The sequence below is a fragment of the Pleurodeles waltl genome, chromosome 12 (genome assembly GCF_031143425.1).
Source record: "Pleurodeles waltl isolate 20211129_DDA chromosome 12, aPleWal1.hap1.20221129, whole genome shotgun sequence".
NCBI classification, from domain to species: domain Eukaryota; kingdom Metazoa; phylum Chordata; class Amphibia; order Caudata; family Salamandridae; genus Pleurodeles; species Pleurodeles waltl.
In genome coordinates this window covers 140028536-140052298 of record NC_090451.1, presented here as the reverse complement: position 1 = coordinate 140052298, position 23763 = coordinate 140028536, and the positions used below count along the sequence as shown (strand labels likewise).

At 47.7% G+C, this 23763-nt stretch overlaps 1 protein-coding gene across 1 annotated transcript in view; it reads right to left on the bottom strand.

Annotated features, from left to right (window-relative positions):
* Positions 1-23763, bottom strand: part of LOC138267095 (extracellular calcium-sensing receptor-like) — an 85369-nt gene that overhangs the window by 5762 nt on the left and 55844 nt on the right. Inside the window, exon 5 of the mRNA XM_069215943.1 lies at positions 21469-21592. Within this exon, the coding sequence (XP_069072044.1) occupies positions 21469-21592 (124 nt within the window). The remainder of the gene's footprint in view (positions 1-21468; positions 21593-23763) is intronic.

Below are 23763 nucleotides of genomic sequence, written 5' to 3'. Positions count from 1 at the left end.
CTTCACCCAGCCCAGCGTGGAGCGTGGCTGACACGGGTGCGTAACCGTTTGTGGTTTTCGCAAGGGAAAGGAGCAGGAGCGGGCTGGGGACTGTATTAGTGGCAAGAGTCCCTTGTCGGGAGAGAAGGGTACTCCTAAACTTTGGAGCACTCTCCCGACCGCTTTTAAAGAGCACCGTACGCGCCAGGATGTTTCTTTTTTTGTTGTTAATTTAAAAAAAAAAAAAAAACACACAGACAATAAGTCTCTTTTTAGATACTTCCATTAGGGTTTTTATGTTTTTTATGCAACCCAGAAAAACGTGACACATCTGGGCACATGTAAACAAAGAGAGCACCAACAATTAACTGCCGTGGGATGAACAGGACTGACATATCGGTGATAGGAACACTAAGGGACATATTTATATTCTGATTGTGCCGAATGTGCGTCAAATATTTTGACACACATTTGGTGCAAACCATGCACCATATTTAATCTATGATGCCCGACGTCAAAATTCCTCCGTGTGAGTCATTTTTTGCATGCGGGAAACTGCCTTGCGGTAATTACATGCAAGGTAGGCGTTTCTGTACAAAAAATTACTTTAAGGTCTGTGCGCCTTATTTATACTCCCACGTCAATTTGACGCACAGGAGGGGACGGGCCTTAAAAAATGACGCACAGCATGATGTGCGCTGTTTTTTAACGCCTGGGTGAGGGCAGGCGTTAAGGGACCTGTGGGCTCACTTCCATAGTCTCGGACCATGGAAGCAGTCCAGTGGTGCCCTTCCCTGCCCCCAGGGACACCCCCTGCCACCCTTGCCCACCCCTGGAGGACACCCATGGATGGGGGGACCCATCCCATGTAAGTACAGGTAAGTTCACGTAAGTATTATTATTATTTTTTTAAGTGGCATAGGGGAGCGTAATTTGGGCCCCCCACATGCCATTGTGCCCAATGGCCATGCCCTGGGGACAGAAATCCCCTGGGCATGGCCATTGGGCAAGGGGCCATGACTCCTATCTTTGCTAAGACAGGAGTCATTTCAATGTGGGTTGTGCATCAAAAAATGGTGCAAGTCCGGTTTGAGCCATGATTTTTGACTCAAACCTGACTTGCACCATTTTTTGACGCACAACCCCCATTTTCCCCTACAGCAGCTAATGTCAATCCTTAAATATTGCGCTTGCATGGCACGTAGGAATGGCGTTGGCCGGCAGTTAATTTTTTTGATGCAAGCCAGTGCTCGTTTGCGTCAAAAAGTATAAATATGGGCCTAAAGTACTACCTTCAACAAACAAGTGAGAGACAGGGATCAGAAGAAGTGTTTTTCTTTTACTATCAAGTGTTTTCCCTCAGACAAACCTGAGACTGAGAAGAAAAACAGCGAGGCTGAGGGGGTGCTGAGGTGCCAAGGACTACAAGCAAGAATCCTTGCTTCCAGACCACCCACAGTGTTAACTGTGCCCAGAAGCACCTGATTTATATACATTGAGGAGCTCCCGAGCCAAGACTGGGCCAAGAACAACCCGCCTGTTCCTGTTCTCGGCCGGACAAGGCTGGGCTGGGCCCGCTCTCTTTCAAACTCTTTTTAGTGGACACTGCTGACTTTGTGAAGATATTTTTATGGTTTGTGGCGTTTACTGGGGAGGGCTCTCTTTTTGTTGTTCTTATTCTGGGGAAGTGCAAAATTGCCGGGGCATGTTCAGTCTCACGCCCCGCAGTGACAATTAATAGCAAGTTGGAAAGGGCAGTTGGACTCTCTTGCTAATGAACTCAAGCTAACTGAGCGTAGACTCTCTTTGGGTTATTGCACTTCACCAAACAATCCTTTAGCTAGTGCTTCTCCATATAATAGTTGCAATGCACCGCAGCCTCCCGTGCCTATCGAGACTGCGGGGGGATCCTTTTGCAAGTGCATGCTAATAGAAGTATCTGTGACAATACTATCGATAGTATTGACGTTTTACAAGTTGGTCCTGTTATGGCCACTTCAGGAATTACTGAGAGTTCCCCCAGCGTAAAAGTCAAAGAGGTAAACCATCCCAGGAAGGGTTTGGTAGCAAATAGCAAATGACCGTCTTCACATTGGAGCAGCAAAGGACAGCTTCTTTCATGGGTTCAGTCCCAACTGCATTTTCAAACATCTGGGACCCAGACATGTGATGATTTAGTGCCTCAGGACTTTCTTTTATGTGCCAGTCTATGTGAGACATTTTGCAGTATCCTGGAGGTGAGATTAAAACCATTAATTGACTGGACAGAATTGAAAACTGTTTGACTAATGCATTTAATTCTTTGCATACTGAACACATGGAGCATATGGGGGATATCAGAAATAGGCCATCAGTAATGGCCAGAGATAGCCCATGCCTCCCTTTTGGGGACAACCAACAGACCCTGGGCAATAATCTCATTGTGTGCACTCTGGTCAATTGTGAACCCCCAGCTAGTGAGAACTTCAGGCCTGTTACTACCTTAGGGGCATCGGCTATGAATACCAATCCACATCCATCACCTGCTGGTCCTCAGCTGGTAGCCACTAACTCAGCCATCAATTTACCCACCAAGGTAGCTCCAAGCCCTAATCTGGCTCCTAACTTGGATAGTTTGAGCTTGCTCCCAGCAGCCTGCCCCTATGTTTTGATCTTGGCAGGGGTCCCCCCCCCTCTTAATTCTGGGCAGTTGGGGGTCAAGGCCCCAGCTCCGCAAGAGTGCTGTTCATTTGCTGCTTAAATCCAACAATTTCAATGCTTGGGGACTTAATGAGATTTTAATGGTAAGAAGGGTGGGCTAGCTTGGCCAATCGAGAAAATATATTGATGGGAATTGTATTGTAACTAACTTCAATAGTCCAGCTTGTGTAAGGAACATATTCAGGGTGAAAGAATATAGTACCTTGATGGACACTAAGGTTGTTGTTTTGCCCCTTGAGTTTTTCTAAAAGCCAGCAATTCCCCCTATATGGGCCTATTGTACCCCCAATCGGGTACTGTCTCTTTTGAACTCAAACATGTTTGCCCCCTTTGTGAACTTAATAATGTAGAATGACTACAGCTTGGGTTACCAGTATCCCAAATACCAACGTCTTGTAACGATATTCCCCTGGTACATTTCTCCACTGCTAGTCCTATGGCCTGCTGTGCAGAGGCTGGGGCTGCGCCTTTGAAAATACACAGTTGGAATGTGGCGGGCCTTCGGTCAAAGATTAATGTACCTGATTGGCTCAAATTTAACAGAGGTTATGATATTATCCTATTTCAGGAAACTTGGGACATACTTCACTCAATTGTGGATGTGTAGCAATGTTATAATGTCCCTGCTCTTCCCTCTCATCATGGGCGTGCTTCAAGAGTACTAACCACGTGGGTTAAAGTAACATTTGGGGGATATATTAAGTTGTTATGGTCTCCACATAGTAGTTTTCAAACCAATATGGTAAAGAATCACCTGAGTTTGTATTTGGTGAACTTCTATAATAATGACTTTATTAATGTTCCTAACACTAAGTTCCCCATCCTATTTAATTACTTCACCAAGCTGGCAGATGGATTAGCGCTGAAAGGGCACCCAATTTATGTCTGTCTGGTGGGTGATTTTAATGTAAGACTCTCTCCCGGACTTAGCACCAAGAATGTTGTGATGCGTCTGCCGCCTTAAAATCGACCCCAGAAGTGAGGAGCTGTTGCCTTTCCTTGCCTCTCTTGATTTAGTAAATGCTCTTGAAGTCATGGGCTCTAAGGCCCTTGAAGTGTCCACCTTTAGGGGCAGAGGCAGCACCTCAATAATAGATTATGCCTTCATCACTCGCAATCTAGTGGATATATTGTTGCAGGGTGCAGTTGTCCCTTTTACTTTTAGTGATAAGAACCCTATCAAAATTGCCCTGCTATTGAACCTTAGTATTGATGTTGTGGCTAACTACTTGCTACCTTTAACTGATAACCTACGGCTGATGTGGAGATTGCAGGACCCAATCCAATTCTTTAAAAAACTGGTCAAAGAGGTCTGGTGGAGCTATGCTTACTGGAAGAGGACATCGACCACCAGGTTGTGGAGGTCTTCATCGACCAGGGTTTTAGTCCTCACATCCTATTGTGAATTCCCACAGATGGTTTAATCACGATTGCTCAGTAGCGAACCGTGCACTGCACTCAGCTTTGGCTGCTAAACTTAGGGACGCTGCATTAGTGGCTCTTCTGTGCAAGCATTACAAGAAGGTTACAGCCATTTGCCTGCAGGAGGTAATGATGTCACAATGGGATTTATTAGTGCAGGCAACTAATTGGAAAAATGGTAAATCCTTTTGGGCTGTTTTCTCACAGTTGAGGCATAAAAATCAGCTGGTGAACTCCATTACTTGTCATATTACTAGTAAGTCCTGGGAAGAGCACTTTGCCATAATTTATGCTGCTCCTGCCTCAGATTATATTTTTGTTATTGATAGAACTCAGCTGTTCGGCTTCTAGGTGACTCTAGTCAATCAATTTAAGTGTTGGAAGTAAGGCACCAGGCCCGGACATGTTCCAATTGGTTTGATAAAAAGTGCTGTCACTTTCTGGGCTCCTCCCCTTACTAATGTTTTTAACAATCTTGATCTTGTTAGGATACCTGATTCCTGGAGCACTTCCATAATTGTTCCCATATTTAAAAAGGGGGATTGTTTACTCCGGGGTTGTTATAGGCCCATATCATTAATAGATATGTCAGCAAAAATCCTTGGGAGAGTAATTTATAGCAGAATTAAAGAATGGAATAGGGTCGAGTCGGTCTTATACCCCTGTCAAAATGGGTTCAGGAATAAAGTTGGAACAATTGAACAGTGCATACATTTACATCTGGTCTTGGGCAAATATACAATAGTCAAATTGTGTCCTCTTTCTATTACATTCATGGACCTATCATCTGCATTTGACTATGGGAATAGGTTCCAAGCTGTGGAACCTGTTAACTCTGCATGGCCTGAATGCAGCATTGGTGCTCTTTCTTGCATTCATACATAAAGATATGAAGGCCAGGGTCCGCATCAGTACACAGGGAGAGGTTTCAGGTGAAATTGAAATCAACAAGGCAGTGAGACAAGGGTGCATGCTGACCCCTTTATTATTATTTATTTTATACATCAACAACCTCCACCCCTTTTTAACTCATACCACCTCGGATGTACCTAAAATTAGAGAGAATCTATGATGGTCCCTATTGTATGACGATGACGCAGTCCTCATGGCACGCACCCCCAGGGCACTGCGTCAGTTTGTATTTGCCTTTGTGGATTTCATGGCCTCATTGCATCTGCAGACAAATTTCACAAAGTTGCACGTTATGGCATGCGGCCCCAGACGTAAGCAACTTTTACGCCTTTTGATAGGGTCAAATTGCCTGAGTAGCACTATTACTTTTCCGTACCTTGTGGTTACCTTTTCTGCTCGAAGGTCTAGGGCACCAAATATTGTGCAGCGTAGAACCACATTTTCCAAGGCTATAGGTTCCTTATGCAGCCTCCCACAACCTCCGGGGCGGCCGTCTTCCCCCCCTTTACAAATTTATAACTCCCAATGTATTCCAATTGCCATGTATGGGGCTGAGGTAGGGGGTATTATGCAGTGTGGGACTTTCCAAAATGAGGAGAATAGGTTTTGTAGGAAAATCGTTTCTGTCCCCATATCTTCATTGCACTTTATCTGTCACAGTGAGCTTGGGCTTCTATATAGAGGATTGGATTAAAGCTCACCCTGTGCTACTGTGGCTTGAAATTTGGAGGAATGCGGAGGCTGCTTTGACAAAAGATATTGGCCCTCATTACAACCCTGGCGGTCGGTGGTAAAGCGGCAGTAAGACCGCAAACAGGCCGGCGGAAAAAAAAAATTGAATTATGACCGCGGCGGTATCACCATTCCGACCGTCATGGCGGTGATGACCGCTGGGCTGGAGATTTCGGTCTCCAGCCCGGCAGCTGTCACTAGACCTCCAACGGTATCAGGACCCTGCATACCGCCATGGATTTCAGGTGATTGGGAACTGCCATGAGATCCATGGCGGTAGGCACTATCAGTGCCACGGAATTCCTTCCCTGGCACTGATAGGGGTCTCCCCTACCCCCTGCTTCCCCCCACGAGTCCTCCCCCCGCACCCCGTGCCCCCCTGCCACCCCCCAAAGGTGCCACAACCCCCCTCCCCACCCTCACCCCAACATGCACATATACACATATACACCCCCACAACATGCACATACATGCACCCCTACACCCACACATACATCACAACACATACCCACACACATACAAGCAGACATGCACACCGACCGACCCGCACACATTTCCCATACACACAGCACCCCCTGCACGCATACACGCACTCACACACCCCCTCTACACACTCACACGCATACACCCATGCACGCACACAACACACATCACCCCCCCCACCCCCCTCCCCTAACGGAGGATCAACTTACCTTCTCCGTGGGCCCTCTGGGAGGGGACGGGATCAGTGGGGGCAGCTCCGTCACTAGCACACCGTCACCAGAACACCGCCACACCGAATCATGGGACATGATTCTGTGGGTGGTGTTCTGTTGACGTTGCGGTGGAGGTTGAGCAGCCTCCACTTTCCCGCCGACCGCCAGTATGGCTGCTGGCGGCTTTCTGTACGGAAAAGGACGGAGGGCTGCCAGCGGTCATAATACGTGGCGCGGAAGACTGCCACCACTGGCTGTCTTCAGCACGGGGGTACCTCGGCGGTCTTGCAAAAAGACTACAGAGGTCGTAATGAGCCTGTCCCTTGATAGAGGACTTCACAAGTACTGTAAGATTGGAGAACAATCTGCCTTTTTGGACCCTATGTCTTGTAATAGTGTAAGTAAAAAGAAGGAAGAGAAAGCACTTTATGACTTTGATCATCTTAGGCGCTAAGAGAAGCGAAAGGGAAAACGATCTTTGCTGTATATTTAAATTTGACTGAATCTTATTATTCGAATGATTACCTTTGGTGTGCTTGGGACTATTGGGTGCGTTCTCTTTTATTCCGGTTTAGATCTCACACAATTAAATATCTGTTATGCTTCCCATTGGGCTTTGTGAAGAACCTTGATAAGAAGCCCTGTCCCTGTGATGAAAAGTCAGGTCAATCAAGTATGATTTTACATTTTTCTGCAAGTTTCATCTAAGCTACACCAAACTTTTTTTTAATGCCGCTTTTATAAAATTCGTTTTTTTTAATGTTAGACAATGTAGGCCTGCTCTTAGATTTTTACTGCAGCTTACTAACGATGAAGTTGTTCTGCACATTAGGTGTGCTGTACGAGGTGTGAAGGGGCACCCTTGCCACATTCCCTTCACCAGTGGGATGTCCCTCGAACTAGTTCCTGTTGACAAGGACCTTTGCTTAAGTATATTTGCAGTTAGCTGCTATCCACGTAAATATGTTTGGCCCTAACCCAATCACCTCTAGCACCTGAAAGAGGAATTCCCAACTGACCCTTTCAAACGCCATTTCAGCATCTAAACAATGTGCTGCCATTGGAAAAAGTTAGGTTTTTTAATCAGATGGAGAAATCAACAAATAATATCAGTGACTTGTCTCCATGGTGCAAATCCTGATTGGTCAGGGTCCATATGGTAGTGCATATGAGGCATCAACCTTTTCGCCAATGCCTTTGTGAAGAATTTTGCATCCGAATTTAAAAGAACTATAGGATAGTGGGCCTTACATTTATTTGCTGGTTTACTAGGCTTATGAATAAGAGTAAAATGTGCTGCCGTCATCGAGGGCGTAATGCTTCTTGACTGTATAAAAGAATAAACTTTACCAGGTAGCTTTACTATACCTGTGACAAATATTTTATGAACGTGCCAAAAAAACAGGTTCTTTGCAGGCAAGGAGGTTGGGGCAGCAAATGAGTGGGACAATTCATACTCTTGTAAGAAACTAGAGTCAAATCTTTGTAGAGATGCAGGCAAAACTCAAGCCTTCAAAGAATATTATATGGCGCCCTACTAAGAAGACACCATGGCGGTCATTCTGACCCTGGCGGTCAAAGACCGCCAGGGCGGAGGACCGCGGGAGCACCGCCGACAGGCCGGCGGTGCTCCAATGGGGATTCCGACCGCGGCGGTAAAGCCGCGGTCGGACCGGCACCACTGGCGGGCTCCCGCCAGTGTACCGCCGCCCCATTGAATCCTCCAAGGCGGCGCAGCTTGCTGCGCCGCCGAGGGGATTCCGACCCCCCCTACCGCCATCCAGATCCCGGCGGTCCGACCGCCGGGATCCAGATGGCGGTAGGGGGGGTCGCGGGGCCCCTGGGGGCCCCTGCAGTGCCCATGCCACTGGCATGGGCATTGCAGGGGCCCCCGTAAGAGGGCCCCTAAATGTATTTCACTGTCTGCTGCGCAGACAGTGAAATACGCGACGGGTGCAACTGCACCCGTCGCACAGCTTCCACTCCGCCGGCTCGATTCCGAGCCGGCTTCATCGTGGAAGCCTCTTTCCCGCTGGGCTGGCGGGCGGTCTGAAGGCGACCGCCCGCCAGCCCAGCGGGAAAGTCAGAATTACCGCTGCGGTCTTTCGACCGCGGAACGGTAACCTGACGGCGGGACTTTGGCGGGCGGCCTCCGCCGCCCGCCAAGATCAGAATGAGGGCCCATGTCTGTAAAGGAAGTGAAGCATTATCTGAAATAATTAACCATGGCAAACAGAGGTGGCCTAGAGGAATAATTAATTATGAAGGAAGAAGTTTTGAAGGCAATATCATATATGCATCCTGATAAGGCACAGGACTGGACGATCTCACCAATAGCATTTATAAACATTTTGCACCCGAACTAGTGCCACACCTGGTAAAGTTTATTCTTTTATACAGTCAAGAAGCATTACGCCCTCGATGACGGCAGCAAATTTTACTCTTATTCATAAGCCTAGTAAACCAGCAAATAAATGTAAGGCCCACTATCCTATAGTTCTTTTAAATTCGGATGCAAAATTCTTCACAAAGGCATTGGCGAAAAGGTTGATGCCTCATATGCACTACCATATGGACCCTGACCAATCAGGATTTGCACCATGGAGACAAGTCACTGATATTATTTGTTGATTTCTCCATCTGATTAAAAAACCTAACTTTTTCCAATGGCAGCACATTGTTTAGATGCTGAAATAGCGTTTGAAAGGGTCAGTTGGGAATTCCTCTTTCAGGTGCTAGAGGTGATTGGGTTAGGGCCAAACATATTTACGTGGATAGCAGCTAACTGCAAATATACTTAAGCAAAGGTCCTTGTCAACAGGAACTAGTTCGAGGGACATCCCACCGGTGAAGGGAATGTGGCAAGGGTGCCCCTTCACACCTCGTACAGCACACCTAATGTGCAGAACAACTTCATCGTTAGTAAGCTGCAGTAAAAATCTAAGAGCAGGCCTACATTGTCTAACATTAAAAAAAACAAATTTTATAAAAGCGGCATTAAAAAAAGTTTGGTGTAGCTTAGATGAAACTTGCAGAAAAATGTAAAATCATACTTGATTGACCTGACTTTTCATCACAGGGACAGGGCTTCTTATCAAGGTTCTTCACAGAGCCCAATGGGAAGCATAACAGATATTTAATTGTGTGAGATCTAAACCGGAATAAAAGAGAACGCACCCAATAGCCCCAAGCACACCAAAGGTAATCATTCGAATAATAAGATTCAGTCAAATTTAAATATACAGCAAAGATCGTTTTCCCTTTCGCTTCTCTTAGCGCCTAAGATGATCAAAGTCATAAAGTGCTTTCTCTTCCTTCTTTTTACTTACACTATTACAAGACATAGGGTCCAAAAAGGCAGATTGACTCCAATCTTACAGTACTTGTGAAGTCCTCTATCAAGGGGCAGGCTCATTACGACCTCTGTAGTCTTTTTGCAAGACCGCCGAGGTACCCCCGTGCTGAAGACAGCCAGTGGTGGCAGTCTTCCGCGCCGCGTATTATGACCGCTGGCAGCCCTCCGTCCTTTTCCGTACAGAAAGCCGCCAGCAGCCATACTGGTGGTCGGCGGGAAAGTGGAGGCTGCTCAACCTCCACCGCAACGTCAACAGAACACCACCCACAGAATCATGTCCCATGATTCGGTGTGGCGGTGTTCTGGTGACGGTGTGCTAGTGACGGAGCTGCCCCCATTGATCCCGTCCCCTCCCAGAGGGCCCACGGACAAGGTAAGTTGATCCTCCGTTAGGGGAGGGGGGTGGGGGGGTGATGTGTGTTGTGTGCGTGCATGGGTGTATACGTGTGAGTGTGTAGAGGGGGTGTGTGAGTGCGTGTATGCGTGCAGAGGGTGCTGTGTGTATGGGAAATGTGTGCGGGTCGGTCGGTGTGCATGTCTGCTTGTATGTGTGTGGGTATGTGTTGTGATGTATGTGTGGGTGTAGGGGTGCATGTATGTGCATGTTGTGGGGGTGTATATGTGTATATGTGCATGTTGGGGTGAGGGTGGGGAGGGGGGTTGTGGCACCTTTGGGGGGCGGCAGGGGGGCACGGGGTGTGGGGAGAGGACTCGTGGGGGGAAGCAGGGGGTAGGGGAGACCCCTATCAGTGCCAGGGAAGGAATTCCGTGGCACTGATAGTGCCTACCGCCATGGATCTCATGGCAGTTCCCAATCACCTGAAATCCATGGCGGTATGCAGGGTCCTGATACCGTTGGAGGTCTAGTGACAGCTGCCGGGCTGGAGACCGAAATCTCCAGCCCAGCGGTCATCACCGCCATGACGGTCGGAATGGTGAAGTGGCGGATACCGCCGCGGTCATAATTCAATTTTTTTTTTGCCGCCGGCCTGTTTGCGGTCTTACCGCCGCTTTACCACCGACCGAAAGGGGCGTAATGAGGGCCAATATCTTTTGTCAAAGCAGCCTCCGCATTCCTCCAAATTTCAAGCCACAGTAGCACAGGGTGAGCTTTAATCCAATCCTCTATATAGAAGCCCAAGCTCACTGTGACAGATAAAGTGCAATGAAGATATGGGGACAGAAACGAATTTCCTACAAAACCTATTCTCCTCATTTTGGAAAGTCCCACACTGCATAATACCCCCTACCTCAGCCCCATACATGGCAATTGGAATACATTGGGAGTTATACATTTGTAAAGGGGGGGAAGAGGGCCGCCCCGGAGGTTGTGGGAGGCTGCATAAGGAACCTGTAGCCTTGGAAAATGTGGTTCTACGCTGCACAATATTTGGTGCCCTAGACCTTCGAGCAGAGAAGGTAACCACAAGGTACGGAAAAGTACTAGTGGTACTCAGGCGATTTGACCCTATCAAAAGGCGTAAAAGTTGCTTACGTCTGGGGCTGCATGCCATAACGTGCAACTTTGTGAAATTTGTCTGCAGATGCAATGAGGTCATGAAATCCACAAAGGCAAATACAAACTGACGCAGTGCCCTGGGGGTGCGTGCCATGAGGACTGCGTCATCGTCATACAATAGGGACCATCATAGATTCTCTCCCAATTTTTAGGTACATCCGAGGTGGTATGAGTTAAAAAGGGGTGGAGGTTGTTGATGTATAAAATAAATAATAATAAAGGGGTCAGCATGCACCCTTGTCTCACTGCCTTGTTGATTTCAATTTCACTTGAAACCTCTCCCTGTGTACTGATGCGGACCCTGGCCTTCATATCTTTATGTATGAATGCAAGAAAGAGCACCAATGCTGCCCTGAGCCCTAAAACTGCCCCCAAAGTGTCCCATCCAACCCCACCCTGCCCTTAAAACTTCCTCCCTCTCCCCCTCCCCTGAGCTGAGCCTGGAAAAAACAGACCCCATGTCAAAAAAACAACCTGGCCCACAATCCCCCCGCCCTGAGACCTAAAACAACCCAGCAAAACTGCCATTTCACCTCCTCTCCACCTCCCACTCTGAGCCCAAAAACAGCGCCCCACAACTGCCCTCCCCCTTGCACTCCAACCCCACTGTACCCTGAACACTACCCAGCCTCCCACCCTGAGCCCTAACACCGACCCCCTGCAAAACAAACAACCCTGACTCCCTCAAAGCTGCCCCTTCCCCCACCCTGTCCTTGAAAATACACCCCCTAACCCAACCTGCCCCACCTCACGTACCCGGCCACCGCATCCGGAGCTTCCTTTTTCTCCCTGCTGTTCCCGCTGTAAGCCTGAAACACGTATGTGTGTGGTTCAGGCAAGCGTGGCAATGCTTGTGTACTTATGGCAAGCGTGACTTCACCTCATAGAAAAGGCCGTTTCCCCCATCTCTATGGTACCAATGAACAACCACCTCTCTAATTCATACAAAGCCAACATTACCATTGTAGCATCCTCCTCAGCTCGGGAGCATGCAAAGAATACGCCACACATTGAACTCCTGATTAGAAATCTTTATTTCTCCGCATACAATCACACACTAAGGGGGTCATTACGACCCTGGCGGCCGGTGGTATGTTGGCGGTAACACCGCTAACAGGCTGGCGGTGTTCCGCCAGCAATTATGACCGTGGCGGAATTGCCACGGCCATACCGCCGGCCCCTCCACTTTCCCGCCAGGATTCCGCCTGGTGGTCATAATCCCCAGGGCAGCGGTGCAAGCACCGCTGCCCTGGGGATTATGAGTCCCCGACCGCCGGCCTGTCCATGGCGGTACACACCGCCATAGAAAGGCTGGCGGTAGGGGGAATTGGGGTGCCTTTGGGGGCCCCTGCACTGCCCATGCACTTGGCATGGGCAGTGCAGGGGCCCCCAGGCATAGCCCCGTCGCGCATTTCACTGCCCGAATTTCGGGCAGTGAAATACGCTACGGGTGCTACTGCACCCGCTGCACATCAGCATTGCCACCGGCTCTATTACGAGCCGGCAGCAATGTTGATGTGACATTTCCGCTGGGCCAGCGGACGGTAACACTGTTACCGTCCGCTGGCCCAGCGGAAATGTCATAATAGGGAGACAGATATACCGCCGGCAATGGCGGTATTCTGTCTCCCGCGGCCTCGGCGGTCTTTTGAAAAGACCGCCGAGGTCGTAATGACCCCCTAAATGTCATAACCGTTAACGACCACACCTTGACACCTCCCAACAGATTACTCAATCTCTCTTCCATGTCCGCCCAGAACTGCAAGGGTCCTAGCGGACTCGGGGGCTTATTTACAAGCCCTGTGTGCCGCCAGTGCATCACTTTTTGTGCATAGTGCAGGCCCATAATACATAATACAAGGCCACCCAAAGCCACTATCTGTGGCTTTTCATGGCCTTGTAGTTATGGTGTAAGGCAACGCAGTGCAAGTGCCTGTGTTACCTTACACTGTATCAGGGAGGCGTTCCATAGGCGTTGCAGTGGGTTTTCCCATGCAACACCCATTGGTTTTGGCGCATTCCTAGATTTAGAAGAATCTGTAAACCTTAGAATGCGTCAAAACTTTATGCATCCCCAGGGGAAGTGCAACGAGGAGGAATATCTTTATTTCTCCTCCTTTTTTCCTCTATGTGTGCTGCATTGTGCAGCACACATAGAAAGAGGAAAAAGTCTCCATGGATTTTTTGTGTGCAGGAAGGTGTCCCTGCAGAGAAACAATCCTGTCTGCGGTGCAGTCAACCTTGCACCATGGTGCAAGGTTGTCTGCCCCGGAGCTAGACAGTCCATTGTGTGCCTGCTCAGGGAGAGAGGACAGAAATGTACCATATCGTGTAGATACAGTGCATTTTTGCCCTTTCCCCTGTGGTGCAGGGCAGCACAGCAAGGTCACTTGCTGCATTGCCCTGCACCACTGGATTTGTAAATAAGCCCCTTGCTCTCATAATACTACATCTTACCCCTTGCTAAATAAAAAGTACAAACAATAGTCATATCAGATCTCTTCAATGAGTTGTCGAGGCACTCACGCTAGTCAGCCAGATGGAGTGGTATGAGGTGGTGAGATGCACTCTGGTTAAGTACCAAAGGTGTAGATTCCGATGCTTGATCTGGACTGTCAGACTGAGTTGTCTCATCGAAGATTGTAGGAGCTGATGAACGTCGAGGGAGGTGCTTGAAATTTGACAAGTCCTGAGGGGTGTTTTTTCCAGGATGCTGGGCTCTGACCATGTGTCCTTTGCACGTCACCACCTTGAGAGGTTCAGCGTCAAATGCGACATGTTTTCCGCTTTTGTTTCTGTTTTACCAGGACCCAGTCATTTTCATAAATGACTGTTTCCTGAGCTCATCGCACTGATTGGTGTACATCTTCATCTCGCCGCCAACCAACCCACCCTCACTACCGACCCCAACGACGCAGCCCTCAACCTCACAAACTGGATCTCCAACTGCGCAGACAACCTTGCTCCCCTCAAACGCTCGCAGCGACAGAACAACACCAAGAAACCCCTCTGGTTCTCTGACACCCTCAAAGAATCAAAGAAAACTTGTCGCGCACTTGAGAAAGCCTGGCGCAAGGACCGCACCGCTGACCACATGACCGCCCTCAAGAACGCTACCCGCGAACACCACCACCTGATCCGCGCTGCCAAAAGGAATTTTTTCACCGACAGACTGGACAAAAACAGCCACAACAGCAGAGAACTCTTCAGCATCATCAAGGAGTTCTCCAATCCCAGTGCCAACGCCAACGCCGTCACGCCCTCACAGGATCTATGCGAATCCCTCGCCACTTTCTTCCATCGCAAGATCAGGGACCTCCACGACAGCTTCGGACACCAGACCCAACCAAACACCACAGAACCCACATCCCCGACCATCACCCTCAACAACTGGACCCACATCAGCACGGAAGAAACCAAATCCATCATGAACTCTATCCACTCCGGCGCCCCTTCGGACCCCTGCCCGCACTTCATCTTTAACAAAGCCGACGACATCATCGCCCCGCACCTCCAGACCATCATCAACTCTTCTTTTTCTTCTGCTACCTTCCCCGAATGCTGGAAACACGCCGAAGTCAACGCCCTACTAAAGAAACCTACGGCTGACCCGAGCGACCTGAAAAACTTCCGCCCCATCTCCCTTCTGCCTTTCCCAGCCAAAGTAATAGAGAAGACCGTCAACAAACAGCTGACCACCTTCCTGGAAGACAACAACCTGCTCGACCCCTCACAGACCGGATTCCGAACCAACCACAGCACTGAAACCGCCCTCATCTCAGTCACAGACGACATCAGAACCCTGATGGACAACGGTGAAACAGTCGCCCTCATTCTTCTCGACCTCTCGGCTGCCTTTGACACCGTCTGTCACCGCACCCTAATCACCCGCCTCTGCTCCACCGGGATCCAAGACCAGGCCCTGGACTGGATCGCCTCCTTCCTCGCAAACCGCTCCCAAAGAGTCTACCTCCCTCCGTTTCGCTCAGAACCCACTGAGATCATCTGCGGCGTACCTCAAGGCTCATCACTCAGCCCGACACTCTTCAATGTCTACATGAGCCCCCTCGCCAACATCGTACGCAAGCACGACATCATCATCACCTCCTACGCCGACGACACCCAACTTATACTCTCCCTCACCAAAGACCCCGCCAGCGCCAAGACCAACCTACAAGAGGGTATGAAGGACGTCGCAGATTGGATGAGGCTCAGCCGCCTAAAGCTGAACTCTGAAAAAACTGAAGTCCTCATCCTCGGCAACACCCCGTCCGCCTGGGATGACTCCTGGTGGCCCACGGCCCTCGGCACCGCACCGACCCCCGCAGACCACGCCCGCAACCTGGGCTTCATCTTGGACCCTCTTCTCACCATGACCAAGCAAGTCAACGCCGTGTCCTCCGCCTGCTTCCTCACCCTCCGCATGCTCCGCAAGATCTTCCGCTGGATCCCCGCCGACACCAGAAAAACCATGACCCACGCCCTCGTCACGAGCCGCCTGGACTACGGCAACACCCTCTACGCCGGGACCACAGCCAAACTCCAAAATCACCTACAACGCATTCAAAACGCCTCGGCCCGCCTCATCCTCGACGTACCCCGCAGCAGCCACATCTCCGCACACCTGAGACACCTGCATTGGCTCCCAGTCAGCAAAAGGATCACCTTCCGACTTCTCACCCACGCACACAAAGCCCTCCACGACAAGGGACCGGAATACCTCAACAGACGCCTCAACTTCTACGTCCCCACCCGCCCCCTCCGCTCCTCTGGCCTCGCACTCTCCGCCGTCCCTCACATCCGACGCTCCACGGCGGGTGGGAGATCTTTCTCCTTCCTGGCGGCCAAGACCTGGAACTCCCTCCCCACCAGCCTCAGGACCACCCAGGACCACTCCGCTTTCCGGAGACTCCTAAAGACCTGGCTGTTCGAGCAGCGATAACCACCCCCTTTGTCCCTAGCGCCTTGAGACCCGCACGGGTGAGTAGCGCGCTTTATAAATGCTAATGATTTGATTTGATTTGATCTTGCATTTTCGAGAAGTGCCCAGGGTCCAAACCCTGTCAGTATTCAAGGGTTGATCCACACTCTCAACAGTTGTGGAGTAAGGAGTTAAGTGGTAAGCACGTAGGGCTTGGCATAGGGCTTGTTTCAATTCAATTCTCTCCATCTCTGCTTGCTGAATTACTTTCTTGAGGGTGCCCATGAATCATTCAACAATGCCATTGGCTTGAGACCAGGGAGGTATGCTCTTTCGATGCTTGACATTCAGTTTGACTAGAAACTCTTTTGACTAGGAATTCCCACCACCATGAAGATGTCATCCAGCAACTCAATGACCTTGTTATGGGTGGTCGATGGCATTTGCTCCACTAGTGGAAAGCTTGAATACTCATCAGTGAACACCATGAGATGATGTCCGTTCTCTAAGGGCCCAAAGAAATCGATAGCCACTCTTACCCACGTCTGTGTAGGAAGGTCAGACATTGCCAATGAATGTTGAGTCACTTTAGAAGAAAGAGTGTCGTAAATATGGCACACCTTCAGTTCCCGCTCAACTAATTTGTCTAGGCATAGGAACCATGCACAGTCTCTTAAGATTCTTTTGATGGATACGATGCCACAATGTCCTTCATTAGCTAGTTCAATTACTTGATGTCATAGGCTCTTTGATATGACGATTCTCAAGCCTCTCAGCATAATGCCTTCCATTTTTAAACTTTTGAAATTCAATGTCATCTTCCAGAGATCAAACATTCTTTTTCCATGACTTATTTAAAATTATGGGGAAGATTCAAGAGCCCCATAGCACCTCCTTGAGCACCAGTGCCATTTTTTTACGCTAATGCGGCGCAACAAGGCAAAATCACCACACCAAGTTTACAAAGTAGTGCAATGCATGCATTGCGCCACTTTGTAACCCTTTGCACTACATTATGCCTGAATCATGCATAATGTTTGCAAAGTGGGCATTCCCCCTTTAGGTGAGGCAAAAAATTGCACTTTTAACACCTGCTAAGAGAAGGCGTTAAAAGGAGGCATACCATTGTTTACAATGGGCCTCAATGAGCTTTGCAGGATTAGCATTAACATTTTAACGATAATCCTGCACAGCGCCGGATGAGTGTCAACAATTCTGACACTAGTTCCCTAACTACCTCCATGGTGCACCATATATTAAATACAGCGCACAAACGGTGGTGTTAGGGGGTCGCAAAGGGGCACGAGAAAAGTGCCGCTGTACTAGGTGCAGCACCACTTTTCATAAATTTGCCCCAATGTCTCTACAAATCAGCATGTTCTTATTGCATTAGTAGGAGTATTGAGCTATTCAATGGATCAGGCTGCTGGCATGCTGGACTTAAGTTGATTTCTTATTCAGTTGTTTTAGATGTCAAACTGTGTCTGTGTAGAGGAACTTGTGAAAAGTGATCAACAGGGTTCTGATCTTTACCCTGCTTGTGCACAATCGCATAGTCATACTCCTGCATTTGCAACTCCTACCTCTCAATGCAATGGGGCATCTTGGCTTTCAGGCTCCCGAAGATAGTGAGTAGCGCTTGGTGATCTGTCATGATGGTAAAATGTTTTTTATATAGAACCACATGAAAGTGTTTGCAGGCCCTGACAAAAGCTCTTGTCTCCTTTTCCTGCTGAGAATAAACTTGTTCTGTGTCAGACAGGCTTCAGCTGTCATAGACCACAATGTGTCTCTGAGCATTCGGATGACCATAATGCTGAGCATGGATTGCCCCCACCGGGCTTTCATCTACAGTGATCTCGGTATGTATATTGAGGTCGAAATACACCATCTTATTTGCATTCTTTGTAAATGATTTAATCTTTTGAAACTCTGATCTCCTTCAACAGACACCTGAAAAGGAATGTCCCATCTTGTCAACTCTCTCAATGGAGCACTCAAAGTGGCAAAATCATCAATGTACCTTATGCAATAACTGCCCATGCCCAAGAAGAATTGCAGCATGATGATATCTTCTGGGGGGAAGTAGCTGACAGCACTTGCACTTTATCTGGGTCAGAACCATTCCCAATCAAAGAATATGTGTCCCAAGAACTTAAGTTTGCTCTTTTGAAACTCAGACTTTGCTGCATTCAGAGTGAGACCAGCATTATTGAGTAATTTACACACTTATGTAAGAGCTTTGCCATGCTAGTCCCTTGCTGCTCCAAACACCAGTGTGTTATCACGGTAGTTGAAAGCATGCATGACTTGTTGAATTATGGGAAATATAACATCCTGAAATATTTCTGCAGCTGATGACACTCCAAAGCTCAGTCTTTTATATTCAGACAAACCAACAAGAGTCGAAAATTGGTACTGTACCTGCAGTTCTCTTCCAGCTCATGTTGGTGATATCCCTTGTTCAGGTCAAGATGAGAGAAGACTTTGGCACAGTTCAACTGCATAATCAAATCCTCTATGTGTGGACCAGGATGTCTTTCTTGATTGCTTTGTTAGTCTGGTGCATGTCAACACAGATGCACACAGCACCTCCACTGTCCTTTTTGGGCACCACCACTATGGGCAAAACCCATGGGGAAGGACCAATGTAGTGCTTGATGATGTCATGCTTCAACAGCGTTTTCAGTTCTTTCTCAACAGCTTCTTGCAAATGAAAGGCATTTCTGCTGTGCCGCTGAGCAACTGGGCGAATGTTCTTATTAATGTGAAGTTGTACTTTCATTGTTTTGAGTCTTCCAAGGCTATGGAATAACAACAGAAACTGACTTACAATTTCAAACTGAGTGTGTAAGTTGTAACTGAGAGATAGAAGTCCCATGTCAGCAGGAGTGGCAAAGCTGAGCAGGCATGCACTGAATAAAGTTCATGGAAATACATGAATTGGCTCTCGCACGGACACTGCTTCGTATTTCATGGTTGATGTGAATGATCATTGACTACGCAATAGTTCAGAAGCAGCCCACATTTATACCTTCGTGTTTGACGGAGTTAGTCGTGGCACAGGATACAGGTTATTAAACTTTTCAACTGGCATGATGTTAATCGAGGCACCACTGTCTATGATGAAGGTTTAGGGGCAACCATTAACTTTTATTGTGATCTTATCTAGGGGCAGTGTCCAAAGAAACTTGGTTGTTCTGTTTGATGATTTATCTTTGTAATTTGTTCTTCCTTGCATGCAGCCAACTCTGCATGTGCCTGGTATCCTTTGGTTGACATCTTCATCAAACATCCTTTTTGATCCCCCCCCTCCCAGCGCCTTGAGACCCTCATGGGTGAGTAGCTCGCTCTATACATTTTTTTTTTATCTGATTGACCCACCTTCTTTGCTAGCGCTTAATGATGGCATTGATGAGCCTTTGCAGGATGGGTGTGATGATTATCGAGTTCATAAAGTTTCTACTTGTCGTAGCTTATGTTGCTTTTTGTCCTTGTGGACGTGGCGAGAAAGGAACATAGATACTCTCTCCTCGTTATGCATTTGGTTTCTCTTTCACCTTTCAAATTATTATGAAGTGGCTTTCTTTTTCACAGCCTTTGCACTTTTGTGTTTTGGGTGGACACCTATCCTGGTGTAGATATGAAAATCCACATCAGAAACATCACATTTCTACTTTAAAGACATTGACTTGCGTGCTTCTGCTTGGCACTTGTACTTGCTCTTCATAACCTATAGTGATTTATTTTTGCTGTTCCAGCTTCCATATCAGCAGCTTGTTGTTCTGCTCTTTCATCATCTCTTACAGGCATGATCATTTTGTCTAAGCTGAAAGTGTCACTCAACATGTGTCTGCTGAAAGAGTCCAACAAACAGTCATCGATGACTCTCAAGCTTATAGCTTCTTCATAATTAAATTCACTGAATTTAGAGTTTTTGAAGAATACATTAAGGGGGTCATTCCGACCCTGGCGGTCCGGGGACGGAGGAAGCACCGCCAACAGGCTGGCGGTGCTTCAGGGGCAATTCTGACAGCGGCGGTAAAGCCGCGGTCAGTAAAGGGGAACCGGCTGTTTCCCGCCGGTTTTCCCCTGCCCCAGAGAATCCTCCACGGCGGCGCTGCAAGCAGCGCCGCCATGGGGATTCCGACCCCCTTCCCGCCATCCTGGTCCTGGTGGTAAAAACCGCCAGGAACAGGATGGCGGGAACGGGTGTCGTGGGGCCCCTGGGGGCCACTGCACTGCCCATGCCACAGGCATGGGCAGTGCAGGGGCCCCCTAACAGGGCCCCATAATGATTTTCAGTGTCTGCCTAGCACCCGTCGCACCCCTTCAACTCCGCCGGCTCCATTCGGAGCCGGCTTCATTGTTGAAGGGGCTTTCCCGCTGGGCCGGCGGGCGGCCTTCTGGCGGTCGCCCGCCGGCCCAGCGGGAAAGTCAGAATGACCGCTGCGGTCATTTGACCGCGGTACGGTCTTCTGGCGGTTCCCGCCGGGGTCCGAATGAGGCCCTTAGTCATTTAATAAACTCATCCATTGTTTCACCATCTTACTGTCTTGCTTGATTGAAAATGTATCTGTCATAGTCTACATTTGGCATCGGATTGAATTTGGTATTCAACGCGTCTTTGTTCTGACGGTATGATACTGCATCAGTTTGCAAGATTTTCTTTAACTCCATCACCTACAAGGTTCTATAAATTCCTAATGATTCTCTTATCATTGACTTCTTCTAGGTTGTCTATGAAGTCATCGAACATCTCAATCCATGCAGTCCACCTGGTACCAATATTTGGTATCTGGATCGCAGGAACTGCAATAAATGCCTGCATCCATCAGGGCCACAGCAACCCTGTTTCAATTTAGGAAGCAGACATACCTCTTTATAGAACACTACATCACAGCACAATACCACGCTCAGAACCCAGTCATCACAATAATTACGTGCTGACCCTACCTCTACCTTTGACCCTATACATCACTTCCTTTTGGCTAGGTTCACGGTATACAAATACCACATACACACATACATGACAACCTTCTCTAGTGACTCCTATTGACAGATTTTCTTCTTAAGTTTCTATATACATGTCTTTCCCTGCATGTCTGGTTCAGTTAGAGATACTGACTTCTGAGGTATGTACAAAAGCCCACACAGTATGTCTTTATTTCATATTGTGCAGAATGTATTGAGGAAAATGACTTCTCTCTTAGGTGGGGCCATCTAAGCTCACCGGTCTGGTTGGAAATTTCTCCATCAGAGCATGGAATGCAGTCATAGCAGCAGACTCCTTGGCCGTCACGAGTGGATTTTCTGAAGCCCACAGTGCACATTTCACTGCATGAGGACTTTGGGATCTGGAGACAGAGACAAACATTGCTTTGAATGTACACAAATAGCTGTATAAGAATTGGGATTATACAGGTATGAAAGGTATGACAAAGGCTTTCCAGCGATACATAATGATTAAAGTGAAAGGTTACTTCCCTGTAACAACAGTTCTCTAGGCTTGGCATATTTATTGACTATTAGTCAAGATAAACAGGGTTCCAACTCTTGGCTGGCTAGGGCTCTTGCACAATGGACTGTTCATGGAAATCAACATGACAAGTGATTGCTTCTCACAAATCCTGACTAGTTTTGTATGGAAACAAACTCAACAAGAGATGGATTCAATTGCAGCTCTCTTTATTCTCCTGAAGCACCAGAACAGTTTGTGCTTGAATATGCCCAGCCCTCACAGTTGATGGCTTGGAATGAGACTAATTGCCTCCATCCTACAAATTGTCAAGAAACATTGGTTATATATGGGGCTAACTGTTTCCCAGACACAGGACCCCAATTTTGAGGAATAATACAATAGCTGCACCATCACTGGAACTCATCTAAAACTATCATTATGCAAGGTCATTAGCTTTGGCCAAGAAATATTAACATTTTGGAGGTGGTGACATGACGTGGAACTTTTAAATGTGTTTTCCCTAAACTGTAAGAAATCACAGGTATGAATGGTCTGCAGACACTAAGAAATAAAGGAAGGAAAGTTGGGTTCACATGCATAAGAAGGGTCTCTGCCAGGTGAATAACAACAAGCAAGACTTAACTGAGAAGTTTTTTTGAAAAGTCGCCAAACTGGGGACTGGAGATTAGCAAAGTATCACCTGTAAAGGCATGCAACTCAAGGTAACATAGCAGCTTGACCTTACCAGATCAACTTACCTCTTCCAATCCAAGATGGTGTCATGTCTACTTCTGGGTTAAGGGAGGAAGCAGGAACCAAGACAACAGTATAAAAGGGTGCTAATCATTTACCACAATGTCTGGCACAGTTCATTGTTGACAGGCTTTCTTCATTCGCAGAGTACGCACCTGACCTCCTTAACAGCACTTTTTGTGTTTTTCTGATGCCCTTTCATTTCCCTTTTTACTCGTACATACCAGCAACTGATTCTCTCTTGTTCAACTTGATTCCTCTTCTAGAACTTCCACAGTTTTTTCTCCTTGGTTGCTTCTACAGAGCAACCTATAATGGTGAGTTCTACTTACCGTATACATACTGTTGGTGAACTTAAATTGTCTATTTTACATAATTTCCACTTTTTTAATTCACTGTCTTTATACAGGCATATGGTGACCATATAAGAATCGTCCCATCAGGATTCTTACCAGAAGTCCAGTGTTTTTCCCGTGTATGCCCCTTTTCCTTGTTTCTCCAGAATATAATTCTTAAATTTATATTACATTCAGGAACTGGGGAACAATAGTCACCGATGGCTTGTGAAGCCTACCAAGTTTCTGTTCAGGTTCATGGCAGATTGCCAAGTAATGGAATCTATAGTCAACCTCCTGAAGTTCCTTATTTTTTAAGCTATAGATGAGATCCAAAATGACAATTATTGGGAAACTTGAACGCTCAGTCATAAATAAGAGGGTATATCCAGTTCATCCTGCTTTTACTGAATCTAATTTGTATGTGGAAGTGATATTATTGTTACAAACAAGTTCTGTGAAGTTTTTTGGACTGATTGATTCTGGAGCTTAAGGAATATTCTTGAATAACATATTTGCTTCAGATAATCATCTGCCTCTAATATTTAGAGAAAGGAGAGAGTCTGTTTCGACTATGGATGGATCCCATCTGATGTTTGGAGATATTTTTCAAGAAACTATAAATCTGATGACAGTTTCTTTGATTGGACTTTTTGGAATAACAACTTTTGATATCACTACTACACCAACATATGCTGATACAGTAGGTACTCAGTGGTGCAACAATCAGAACATTAGAATAGATTAGACACAGGCCACTATGGGGGTCATTCTGAGTCTGGGGGCGGCGGAGGCCGCCCGCCAGACTTCCCCAACTCCAAAATACCGCTCCGCGGTCGAAAGACCGCTGAGGGTATTTTGGCTTTTGCACTGGGTTGGCGGGCGACCGCCAAAAGGCTGCCCGCCAGCCCAGTGCAAAAGAGCCTTCCCACGAGGACGCCGGCTCAGAATTGAGCCGGCGGAGTGGGAAGGTGCGACG